The sequence below is a fragment of the Thunnus albacares genome, chromosome 11, assembly GCF_914725855.1.
Source record: "Thunnus albacares chromosome 11, fThuAlb1.1, whole genome shotgun sequence".
In the NCBI taxonomy this organism is placed as follows: domain Eukaryota; kingdom Metazoa; phylum Chordata; class Actinopteri; order Scombriformes; family Scombridae; genus Thunnus; species Thunnus albacares.
Genome location: NC_058116.1, coordinates 4,635,615 through 4,648,959, shown reverse-complemented (window position 1 = coordinate 4,648,959; position 13,345 = coordinate 4,635,615). Strand labels below are relative to the sequence as shown.

The 13,345-nt window shown below is 40.9% G+C and overlaps 1 protein-coding gene across 2 annotated transcripts in view; it reads left to right on the top strand.

Moving 5' to 3' along the window:
* LOC122992179 (rho GTPase-activating protein 20-like) overlaps positions 1 to 5,286 on the top strand; it is a 59,653-nt gene extending 54,367 nt beyond the window's left edge. For both annotated transcript variants that reach the window (XM_044365858.1, XM_044365859.1), the window contains exon 15: positions 1,427 to 5,286. In XM_044365858.1, the coding sequence (XP_044221793.1) occupies positions 1,427 to 3,114 (1,688 nt within the window). In that variant the 3' untranslated portion in view covers positions 3,115 to 5,286. The remainder of the gene's footprint in view (positions 1 to 1,426) is intronic.
* Positions 5,287 to 13,345: the final 8,059 nt, after the last annotated feature.

Sequence of the window (13,345 nt, the reverse complement as noted above, 5' to 3'; positions counted from 1 at the left end):
TTTTTCTAATACCTTGTGTCCAAAATCCTCTGCTTTCCACAAAAAGCAACAACATAGAAACATATCAACCAGTATTTCCATCATGATAAATACTGTAACTTGATATTTTAATGAAATTATTTTGATTTTGGCAGTTTGGTCTTTCAAAATCTTTAAATGTCATGAGATTGAATTGTCAGAGCCGCAACTGAAAGAGCAATGTTTTTCAATGCACTTCATTATAATAACCCTTAATAACCCCTAGCCAGGGTAAATATAATAACCCTTAATCAAGGGTTTGTAGGAGTACTAAATGCAGCTATAGTGCAACGCTTGACATGCTGACATCTGTTATGCAAACATGAGCACACAGAATATCTTTCTGTGACCCTCAAATTCAAATTTTTTTCCATTTTAGTCAGTTAAAAAAATAATCTTACTTGTCATTGAACCATGTTGAAAATGTTGAAGCCTAACAAGTAAAGGAGGAGGAGAAATGAATCAAAACTGGGACAAATATGGGTGATTTGACAGAGTTTAATGAAAGTAAGGTCAAGGGGAAAATCTTAACTAAAGTGTGTGTGTGTACGGCTGAACAAGAGCTCCTTGACTTGTTTTCTGAAAGTGTTTGTTAACTGACAATGCTTTAATGTGTTACACCTCAAAAAAAATTGTAACAAGGCTGGTTGAGACAGACTGGCTCAGTGTGCGTGCAATTGAATGACCGAGACTCTTTCAGGCCCGTTGATTGGGGTCAGCAGGTTGACCTGCAGTAATTTCAGTGATTTCCAGGGTCACAGGTGCTGATTAACAGAGCATTGAATCTCCTCATTCATAAATGCTGCTAACTTTCCTCCTCACGCTATAAATAACTAGCAGAGGCCAAGGAGCACACAGCAGGACGACGCTTTGTCGTCTGTTCTCCTCGTCTCCAGCGGTGAACTGTGGCGTTCTTCATTCAGCTCAGGGGTCAAGATTTTTTAGCTCTCACTTTTTTTTAGTTTTGTGGATGAAGTTTCCACCAGGAGGAGGAGAGCAACAGAATGTGGGAGACGTAGTTATAGGTTTTATTACATTTTGGTGTAGGTTGTTGTGTAAATAAAAAAAGTTTGGTTGTCTTCAACTTGGACTGCAAATTTTGGTGGCTAGTAGGTGGAAAGACACAAAATTGCAGGATAATTGCATGAAAGCGGATGTCTACTAAAGCTGTATAATTTTAGGGCGACTTTATCATTACAGGAAAGTCTTTGTGTATTTTGTTTGCTAAATTATTGTGTTTTTCTGTGTATTTTTGGATGAAATTCTCTTGATCTTGATTTGAAGATTCCACAATGTTTAGTCAGAGTCTCATAATAATATTCTTCCTCTCCTCTCTTTTTATTGCTTCGTCTCCCTCCTCATCTATCACCCGCTCTTTCTTTCCCTTTCTCTTTCTTTTTCCTGCCAGATGTGTCATCTTTCCAGATGAATGACTCGTCCTATGACAGTCTGGAGAATGAACTGAATGATGACCCTGAGTCACCCTACCAGGAGCAGCTGCCTCTACGTGACAAGCCGGACAGCTGCAGCCGCGACTCTGTCATCACCCTCAGTGACTGCGATCCTGATCCCGAGCCAGAGACTGACCTCCTGCTGCAGCTCCCTCCGCTGGCGAGACCCCGGAGGTTCAGCCCTGCAGTACGACAGCCACGCACCCGCCAGGCCAACGGCCTGTCGCAGGGTCCCAGGAGGCTGAGGAGGAGTTCGGAGCCTGCTTTGGCACTGGCAAGCACACCGCCCTCGGGCACAGTGACAGTTCACGCTGATAAGCACTGCCTACCAATAAGGAAGGCAAGCTACGATGCCGCCATCGAAGGTGAGGGGGAGGAGGATGAGGACGAGGTGTTTCTGCAGCAGAGACTGAGTGGGCTGCAGCTAAAGGAGGAGGGGGATGGATGTGAGAAGGCAGTAGCCAAAGTCCAGAATGGTGGACGGAGGAAAATGAAGCATGCCCCTCCGCCTCCACTGCGACTGGATGCCAGCTGTTCCAGTCTGTCGTCCCCAGCAACCTCTCCCACAGGCTCCTCCCTCAGTTCTCTAGACTCCGCCTTCTCGCAGTACTCTACTGATTACGCCACCAATGGGATGAATGCATTGGGTGAGCCAGCTCCTCTCTCCCCTCTCTTTCCTGGACGGCCTCAACTGTCTCCAAGGGGCTCTCCTCCTCAGAGGGAAACCCCACCTCATTGGCCACAGCCCAGCCAGCCTCCCCGGACCAGCCAAGCCCCCTCCAACCACCCTAACACGTGGCTCAAGAAGGACCGACGCCTGTCACTAAGGCAATCTAATAACGGACACACGGAGGAGGATTTGGCAGTGGTAAATGGGAAAACCCACTCAACCAGTAATGGCTCCTCTGTTGGCACCCAGGAGGCCCTGGTGACAAACCGAAACTGCCAGCGGAGATCCAGCAGCCCTCCGTCCTACCAGCAGGCTCTGCTGCAGCTGCAGCGCAGCCGCTCCCCTTTCTACAGGGGGACAGAGAAACCTCTGACGGTCAGAGAGCTCCGGCTGCTCCATGACCAGACCTGCACCCACAGACCCCCTAACAACTCCAAGCCACACACAGGCGAGGTCACACAGAGGCTGGCTGAAAGCGAGTGTGTGCAGCCCCCGCAGGGTGTTTTTTATGGACAAAGCGCCACCACTCTGGTCCTCCAAAGGCAGAAGTCCCACTCTTTAACTCCAGCCATGGAGGGACACAAAGGGAGGAGGACCCTTCCCCGGCGAGCATCTGAACCTGCCAAGGTTGAACTTGCCGCTGCCTCTAACCTCTCCACCAGCCTCACCCTGGACAGACCTCGTGCTTCTAAGGGTCAGGCCCAAGATGGAGGTCTGAGAGTGTCAGACGTGGAGCCCAAACTCTCTCCCTCTTCTGCCGAGCAACGCTTCTGCCTGTCTCCCTCCGCCACCCGGGCTGTAAGGGACTACTTCTCCTCACAGGGTCAGGCGGATGCAGATGCCTGCCTGCGGAGGAGTCAAGAGGTGGCACTAGCTATCGTGCAGGGGAAGAGGGAGTGGCAGAGCCGGCGGTGCAGCGACCCGCGAGTGGACGACTTTGACCAGCTGTTTTTTGCAGAAGAGTCATACGTGTAAATGAGATCTGTGTACAGACAAAGAGTGTGAGAGACTGGTTTTTATTTGATATGTTCGCTTGTATGCAGCTGTCTTATTATTGATGTTGTAATATTCATCCGTATACACATTCTTCCTCTTGGCAGCAGTAGTCAGTAGTCAAAAAGGTGTTGCAGTTTACTGTTAACGGTACATCCAAGGTGTTAGATTTTCAAAGGTACAGATGCACATCCTGCTTCAGTGTTTCACCTCCTTGTGGCTGTAATCTTTTAAATGTATGTTTTGATTTCTTTTCTACCATGAAATTATGACATCTGGCAAAAAGTAGATTAAAAAGTTTGAAGTTATGGAAGTCATGATTCAAAGCAATTTACAAAATATGTTTTAAAGCACTTTCTAGTATTTGAAGGTTGCTTTTGTAGCACTGCAGCTGGAATCCTCAAAACATTATTTATTGAGCTGTGATGCCCAATTCAATGAATTCATGAAAGAGAAGATGTGAAGAAACAGTTTGTTTAATTGGACATCTGGATCCCTCAACAATCATTAAAGCTGCTGTCAAAATGGGTCACAGCTCTTGTGCCAAAATCTGCTTGCTCTGAAAAATAGTTTTCTCTGGCAGTTTGTCCTTGTTTTGCCTTTGGGAATGGGTTGTTGCTTTTTTAGCACATGAAGAAATAATGAAGGAAAAGGAGTTCTTCAGAAATGAAAAAGAGAGGACAAAGAAGCCCTTTTACTATTCTCTTTTTGAATTTTTTTTGTGAAAATATGCTTTTACCATTTTCAAGGTGATGACACATTTTTGTTCTCAGTTTTTAACAGCAAAACATATAACATTTTACTAAAATTCTAACTATACTGTATATCATCGTACTCATCGAGTTTTCAGACAGGGACACATCAAGGACACCAGCGGGTTAAAACATTTTTTAGAGCAAACAAATGTTGGCACAGCAAATGTTTGTTGAGGCTGCTTTCTGTAGAAGTAATGACAACAATATGGTCAAGATGACTGCTATGACTTCATGCAAATACTCTGGACACAAGCTTGCAGCTCTATTCACAACACCTGTGATATTTGCTGATTTGCCAGAGGAGGAAAGTTTTAGGACAGATGCTCTCACTGTTCATACTTGTATCTTAAGAAAACATTCTAGACTATTTTAAGGGCATTTGTACCTTTTATGACCAGTTGCACCCTTATTGTGAACTCCCCCCCACCCCCGTGAGTGAAATGTGTGTCTGAATTAGTGGTGAATCAGTGGGGCAGGTATTTATTCATTTCTATTGTTTCCAGACACACAGCATATAGTGTTGTCCACTGCAGCTCTGGTTTATATCTCTGTGACCTGGGAGGGGAGGAGCGAGGAGGAGGGAGAAAAACTGTCAATGTGTGTTTGTGTGAAAGAAAGTGGTGGTGAATATAATGTGATCATTGACAGCATGTCCAGAGCAGGAATGTGAGAGAATGTGTGCCATTGAGGGAGAAATCTCCTTTATTCTTGCTTTTATAGTACTTCATTATTCTCACCAAGAATTCCTCTCAGTCTCACAAGAATGAGAGTAGTGTGTGTGTGTGCGCGCGCGTCTGTAAGTTTAAGTTAAATGCACCATTGAAAAACTGTTTCTCTAGCTGTTGTACGTTTGTCCATAATAATATTATTTGTTGATTTCAGTGCTGCCGTCATTGCAGTACTGATTTCTGCGGTGACACTACGGTGACCTTATTTCACTGTCGATTAATGTTTGGAAAAGTATATAAAAGCAGAAGTATTAACACAGTGTTATTATGAACTTAACAACTTTTCCAGCAGATCACACACTGGAATAAGGCCATTGTCGTTTTAAGTGTTGCCATTTTAAATGGTCTCAAAAAGTACTTTATCCTGTATTATTAATATTATAATTGTTATTTCCATTACAGTGAATAGTGTTCAATGTGTAAAGTTCTGCGTATTTATGATACAGAAATATATAAATATATATAAATATATGATCTTGTTACTTTGGTATGTCGTGTTGTGTGAGAAAATCAGAAGTGTATTTTTGTACATGCCAATTCTGCTGCTGCTGTCTCTATAGAAAGTATATTTGCTACAAAATGCACCATTTGTATATTGTGTACATCTGATGTCCAATGCTCACGAGAACAAACTTTCATTGATTTTAATAAATGTTGCTCTTGTGAAACTACTTTGCAGATCAAATGTGATTTTTTAGTTTAACAACTCGGAGCTTGAGAAGTTTGGCAGATTTTTCTTTTGGTCTGGATGTAGGAAGAAAGATTAAGAATATAGCCAGAGACACTGACATGAAGGAGCATTTAGAACAAATACAGTTATGCTCAGTTTTTCAAAGAGGAACTGGCATGAAGCAGATTTAGAGATGAAATGTGAAACAATTCACAAGAGGTAGAACATATAAGAGAAAAAAAATTCAAATACATCAACACCCTACTTACATTTCTGAACAGCTACATTGAGTTCAGTTCATACTTGACTTTCATATTTTTGTGTATTCATCTGCCTTCAGCAATTTAGGGACAACAGCAGGTTAATATTTCAGGGCGAGGCAAGGCAAGTTTATTTGTATATCACATTTCAACAGCAAGGCAATTCAAAGTGCTTTACATAGAGCATAAAAAGCATCAAGACAGAATATAAAAGGGACAACAAGGGAATGTAAAAAAGACATTTAAATACAATTAAAAAGTGTTAAATTGGAAATAAAAAGAAGCTAAAATAGAATAAGGCAGATAAAACAGAGGAATAAAAGTTACAGTGTAGTGTAACCCTCAGATTTCGTTTAATAAAAGGCAGCGGTAAACAGAAAAGTCTTCAGCTATGATTTAAAAGAACTGAGAGTTGTAGTGGACCTGCAGGTTTCTGGGAGTTTGTTCCAGATATATGGAGCATCAAAACTGAACGCTGCCTCTCCATGTTTAGTTTTGACTCTGGGGACAGAAAGCAGACCTGTCCCAGATGACCTGAGATGTCTGGATGGCTCATAACGTAGCAGCAGATCAGAAATGTATTTTGGCCCTAAACCATTCAGTTATTTATAAACCAACAGCAGTATTTTAAAATCAGTTCTTTGAGAGACATGAAGCGAGTGTAAAGACCTCAGAAATGGAGTGATATGATCCACTTTCTTAGTTTTAGTGAGGACTCGAGCAGCAGCGTTCTGAAGCAGCTGCAGCTGTCTGATCGATTTTTTAAGGAGACCTGTAAAGACACTGTTACAGTAGATGAGTCTACTGAAGATAAATGCATGGACAAGTTTTTCCAAATCCTGCTGAGACATAAGTCCTTTAATTCTTGATATATTCTTTAAGCGATAGTAGGTTGACTTTGTAACTGTCTTAATGTGGCTGTTGAAATTCAGGTCTGAGTTCATGACTACCCCAAGATTAATGGCTTGGTTTGTGATTTTTAACATTCTTAATTGAAGCTGGATGCTGACTTTTAATCATTCTTCCTGGGCTCCAAAAACAATTATTTCAGTTTTATCTTTGTTTAATTGAAGAAAATTCTGGCACATCCAATTGTTGATTTGTTCAATGCACTTACTCAGTGCTTGTATTGGACCATAGTCCATAATCCATAGTCCTGGTGTTATGGTTATGTAAATGTGTGTGTCGTCTGCATAATTATGGTAACATATTTTGTTATTTTCCATAATCTGAGTCAGTGGAAGCATGTAGATGTTGAACAGAAGAGGCCCCAGACTGGAGCCTTGGGGAACTCCGCATGTCATTTTTGTCTGCTCAGATGTGTAATTACCTATAGACACAAAGTAGTCCCTGTCCTTTCAGTAGGATTCAAATCAGTTTAGTACTGTGCCAGAAAGTCCCACCCAGTTTTCCAGTTGGTTTAGTAACACGTTGTGGTTGACTGTGTCAAATGCAGCACTGAGATCTAGTAATACTAATACTGGAATTCTGCCACCGTCTGTGTTTAAGTTTATGTCATTGAAGACCTTAACAAGAGCAGTCTCAGTGCTGTGGTGTGGTTGAAATCCTGACTGGAAGACATCAAAACAGTTGTTTAGTGGCAAGAAGTTGTTTACTTGTTGAAAAACAGCTTTGTCAATGATTTTACTTAAAAATGGGAGGTTTGATCCGGGCCTACAGTTGCTCATTAGTGAAGTGTCTAGATTGTTCTTGATGACAGCAGTTTTCAGGGCCGGTGGGAAGACACCTGAGAGAAGAGATGTGTTTACAATTTGCAGAAGATCTGAGGCCATACAATTTGAAACAATTTTGAAAAAGCCTGTTGGCAGAATATCAAGGCAGCAGGAGGAGGATTTCAGATGTTGTATAATGTCCTCCAGGTTTTTTGTGGTTGATCAGATAAGATTGCGTCATACTACTTGAATTGATTTTAAGTGGACACAGGGACAACACATACCCTCTACCTGATCACTGACTGTTTGTCTAATTTTCTGAATTTTTCAGTAAAGAAGGAGACAAATTCATTACAGGCCCTGGTGGATAGAGATTCAGGGGCTACTGACACAGGAGGGTTTGTTAGCCTGTTGACAGCAGCAAACAAGGCACATGCATTATTATTGTTTTTGGCAATGATGTCAGAGAAGAAGGACGACCTCGCCTTTCTCAGTTCCAAATTATACATGCAATGTCTGTCTTTACAGATGTCATAATTGTTTTTCGCCACCTGCGTTCAGCTTTTTGACACTCTTTATTCTATTCTGACTAGTGTGATATTTCTCCATGGAGATCTTTTCTTACCAGAGACAACCTTCACCTTAGTGGGTGCAATGGCATCAATCAATCAATTGTCAAATCAACAATCAATTTGTAATTTTAGAATTGAAATCATCTACAAGCTCATTGACTGAGACCCAAGAGTGGGTGGGTGTGGAAGAGAAAGCCTGAATAAATATTTCACGGGTGTTTTCAGTGATATACCGTTTTGTGATTACCTCTATTTGAACATTCGTGTACACGCAGATAGTGCACTCAAAAAAACACAGATGTTAGAGATGTTGCCGTGAGGACCATTGGAGATGATTAAGTCCAGAGTGTGCCCCTTATTGTCAAGATGAAATGTTATTAATCTCGAAAATAAAATACTAAATATATACTATATTACTACTGTAAGGACTATACTACTATAATCCTTTACATAAAATAAAAATAAAAATCAATTGGGTCATGGAAGGTGCTGGATACTTTCAGAAAGTGAAATTAGTAAACCTGAGGAACCCCATCACACTAATAAATATCTCACATAACAAACATATTCCTCTGCTTGTTCCAATGTTTTGCTCTTAAGGTTTTGTGCAACTCTTAAAGTAATCTGTAATCTTTGGAACTTTTGGGGTGTTGACTCATATAAGGTTTGAACAGTGCTTGGCTGCACAACATGAGTATGTGAGGCTGAAGAAATTATAGGACTGCACAATTATTATCAAGGTTCGTGAAGTAATTTATGGAGGAATTCTTGAAAGACCCCTGTGTGGTTCCCCTCTGCCTGCAGTCTGATGCACCCCTCAAAGGTTTGTTTAAGCCGTTTGACTTATGATTGTAAACCTGATACAGATATTTACTGCAAGGAAACTTTGAGAGCAAAATTTACTAACACAAGAATTAACTGTGGCTTTGTAACTATTTCTCTAAACCTTAATTTATAATGTTTTCTGAAAGCCATTAACACACGATTCAACACAAAACAGAACAGCAGTCAAAGTTGACTCATATATTTAGAGAACACATTCTGAAATGTCAAAACCAGCAGAAATATAGATGGAATCATCAAAAGCCTTCACATTTCTACACTGGTGTATCTCATATTTTCCACCAGTACGTCATATTAGAATATACTGATGTACTGATGTAGCTCCACTGGCCTGATGTTCCCCAGGGAGACAAGTTGCACAGGAGATAAGATGGTGTAATCCAAACACAACTGTTGCATCCAAATCTCAAAGTTCACAAGTTTTTAAAAAGAAAAATTTTTTCATTATTTATTTTTTTTTTTTTAACAAGACTGTGTTTTGGTGGGGTTTATTTTTTTGGGAGAATGACAGTGTTTTGAGTTTTCTTTTCCTTTAACTTTTCTCATATATGCTTTTAAAGGGCTGCACACCTCATGTTCTCTTGAGTTACACAGACTTGTGACGGATGCAAACAATATCACACCACAGAAAAGAATGAGGCAGCAAATTAAAGCAGAAAATTAGTGATGATGTATCACCTTTCTGCATACATAAAATCATTAATTTGCGGTGTCATTTCCTGTTTTCGCTTGAGAACGGGGCACTTAAGCATCTGAAATGTTTAGAGATGTCAGATTCTTTCTCCTTCCATCAACCTGCATCACAGAAAGTAGAAATGAACACAAAAGAGGGAGGTGAGGGTTTGGAAAGGGAATCTTGAAATCTCTGAGTCTTGAAATCTCAGCAACTGGTCAAGGAATCAGTAATACTATGCATGTCGGTCACTTTGTGGAACAAAATGTTACAATGTGTACAGCTCAGTGTCTTCATACACTTAATACTGTTCATCAAATGCTGAAATCATTTAAAGATACGTTTTCATTATTTCATTTTATCTTTAATGTCACAGAGGGAGAACTTAACTTAAATACTAATATAAAAAAAAATAAAATGAACAAATTATCAATAAGATAAAACACAAAATACACATATTATATCACTGTCCTCATTACCGTCACCGAGATCATCAGGCAACACCCCACATTCATAACAAGTGAGGATAAAGATGGGATAAAGAACCTCATAAACCCTTAACTGCCACCTCTAGGATGAGGTAGACACAACTGGAGCTCACTATATGTAAAGAATGCAAGCAATCCAGTAAGATAGTCTCTGTGTAGTCTTATTTTGGAGTGAGGTTATTAAATATTTTGGATCACCTCTCATTTTATGTAATAAAGCTCTTCTGATTAATGGATGTGACTGTGGACTGTGAGAATTTATAGATCCTAAATGCAACCCAACACACAGCAGTCAGCTAGGCTTCAGAAAGGGGACTCCAGTAGAATTACCATATGAACCTTACACGCACATGTTGGCCTTATTAGCTGTTGTTATCTGAGGTCTCATTGTGAAAAGACCAAACAACCACAAAAGATCTTTTTGTTTGTTTTAAAATGCTTGGATCTCTTTTCATGTACTACCTGCCTCAGGTCTATTCTTAACGATCTGCGTGTGGCTGGAGTCAAAGCAGGGCCAGCAGCCGACATGTTAGAGATAATGACATGTAACAACCAGGTGTAAAACAGGATTGATGTATAACCACTGTCATACGACAACAGGAATCCTCTGAAAGGAACAAACTGTGCCTCTGTCAAAATGTCTCCTACTGACATGTTAGAGCTGAATCTTTCTGTCCTCTGCGACCTGGAAGGTGATGTAAGAAAGTAGGGGAACTGTCTTTTTTCAATTCACAGTGGCTGCTGGTATTTATAACTCAACATACCTGGCAGAAGTTGTACCTGCTACATATAGGTTTACAATATTCACAGCTTAAAAGGGAAAGTTCAAGAACATTGTTGAGTGTCTGGTGTTGATTTGCTCTCTTGGTTACATATCCACTATGGATGGGATCGTGATGTGATGAGTAATAATCATTTATAGACCCAACCATCTTTTTATCATTAGAACATAACAGACATGCCTGGCTGGCTACACTGTAAGCTTCTTATTTCAGAAAGGAGGGTGGGGTAATGGTTTCAATCAGTGAAGTTGAGCTACGAAAGGTTACAAATGATGGAAAACATTTTGAGAGCCATTATGTCTGGCTTAAAAACATTAATATCCTTCAAAATGTAAAAAGCCAACAAATGATCCCCAGATTTAGTTTTTAAAAAAAAGGCTAAAGGTGTTGCTATTGTTGCTGTGAGTGATGACACTGTATAATGCACATTCTCATTAATCAACTTGATTCATAGAGCCCAAAACTACCAAACTAAAAACAAGCATTATGGTCAAAAATGTATATAAAAGAAGTAAACACTGAAAGGCATTCTCAAAAAAAAAGTCTGTGATAAAATACACTCATAAGTGAGGATGTTTAAAGTAAATGGCAGGTATGCGCAGTCTGTCCAGATCCAGTATGTAGAGCTGATCACCATCTGAATCTTTCAACTCATGCTGATCCACAGAGAAAGTTCACATCTGCAGCAGCTGTGGGATCACACACAGACGTTTCAGCCTGTTCCTGCTCTGGTTCCCATTCTGTGCTGGTCCAGCAGAAAGCAGGACAAATCACACCATGAGGGCTGAGTTTGTAGCAACTCAACTGTCAACCTCATGATGATCCATGATGCACCTCTACCAGCAGCATCTGTATTACTATATTTCAAGCACAGGACTGCAGGACAGCAGCTGTAGTTACTGTAGATTCACAACAAAATTCCAAAGCTGACACAAAATATAGGCAAAAAACGTCCATAGGTACCTCTCAAACCACCAGTGCAGCATAGTCTACTTCTCAGTTCTGCTGCTGTCTGTTGCTAGCATGGTTAGCTACTGCAAACAGCTATCTGTGCTAGCAAAAACAAAAGCTGTGTATTTAGGTGAAAATATGACAGCAGAGAAGCAGATTATGCTAAATGAGTGGTTTGAGAATTTTTGATGTGTTCTCACTGTAAAACTGGATCACTGTCAGATTTCATTGTAGTCACTGCAGCCTCAAAACAATAAGGTCATAGGTTCAAGCCCACCAGCCGGCTGGGGCCTTTCTGTTTGGAGCATGTTCTCTACATGTTTCCATGTTTTTTCTCCAGGTGCAGATGTTTCCCTCTACAGTCCAAAGGCATGCAGGTTAGGTCATTTGTGGTATTTGCTGTTAGAAATTGTTATTTAAATTGCCCATGGGTGTAATTTTGATAGCCTGATGCACCAGATGGTTTGTTACACAGAACCATCTGAGAAGTCGCCCATGGAAACTGTTTGGAAAAGGGCAGGCACTTCCAAAAAATACTTGGCAGATGATTGGATGAACCATCTGTCTATCACCATCTATCACCGTCTTACCTTGCAAAACAGCTGGATGCGCGACGCTGATTGGTCCGAACCTCTAGTGGTTTGGACACAAGCATGTAACTTAAAGCCTGACAAGATGGATTCTCATGTGCTCTTGTGACGTCATGATCTTGTGAATCCAGCTGCCTCACAAGGTAATAATTTTGAGTGTGAATGGCTGATTGTGGTTGTCTATCTGTAAGCCCTGTGTTACCCTGTACCCTTCTCTCTCTTGCACAAGATAAGTGGTTGTGGATCCTGGATAAATGAATACAGTAGATGTCCAAGCTGACAAGAGCAACTGTCCTCTATAATGAAGCAAGTTACAAACTTTTCAGACTAAGGTGGACTATTTCTCAAAGTTTGTTTTCTTGTTTTCTTATTTCTCATACCATGTTGCTGGCTATACAGGTGCAGTTCACATTCTCAGACACTAGCTGCCCTTCTGGCAACAGAAAACATTGCTTTTGTTTTCACAAGGAGGATAGGGGAGTTTTAGGGCAGCTTGGCTTCTCAGCGAGAATCCTCAGCCAGCTTGTAGCTCTGTACAATGAGTCACGCCTGATACAATCTATCCCACTCGTGAATTTCAGTCAAAACAGCACTTAGGTGTGTTTTCCTCCCTGCGCTTTACTGTTGACCCTCTCTGAAAAGCATGTTAACTCCCTGGACAGGAACCCTGGTGATATTCCCACATATTGTTTTTCTGACACACATTGTGCAGCTTTTGCCAAAACTGTTATTTTGCAGTGAAAAGCAAAAGCAGGCATGAGTAAGCTGCCCCTTTGAGCCTTGCGGGACCCTGCATCTGATGTTGATTAAGTTCTTACGTGCAAAATATTGCAAAAATAATGGCCCTGACAGGGGAATATCTCAGTGCTGACTTGCATCCAGTTTTACAGTCCTGTACTTTGTGATGGAAGTAGCTGCTGTAAAAGAAACAAGCATATTGTAGCATTGTTTCTTCCAAGCTGAAACCCACAAATTATGATTGTGGTGGTTTATGGGACTCTGCAGAGGTACAGAGCCATTTGAGGAAAAACATGTCAGTTTTTTGTTTGACGTTGTTACATCTAAATACAGCTAATTGCAGGCACAGCTCAAAAGAATTTAAGACCTCCAACAAAGTTCAGTTACATAACAGGAGAAAAGATTTATGTGTCAGGAGACGGAGGACAGAACGCAATGTGAAGCAGAGAGATGTACACACCTGTTAGAGAGACAGTGAAGAAGACGGTCT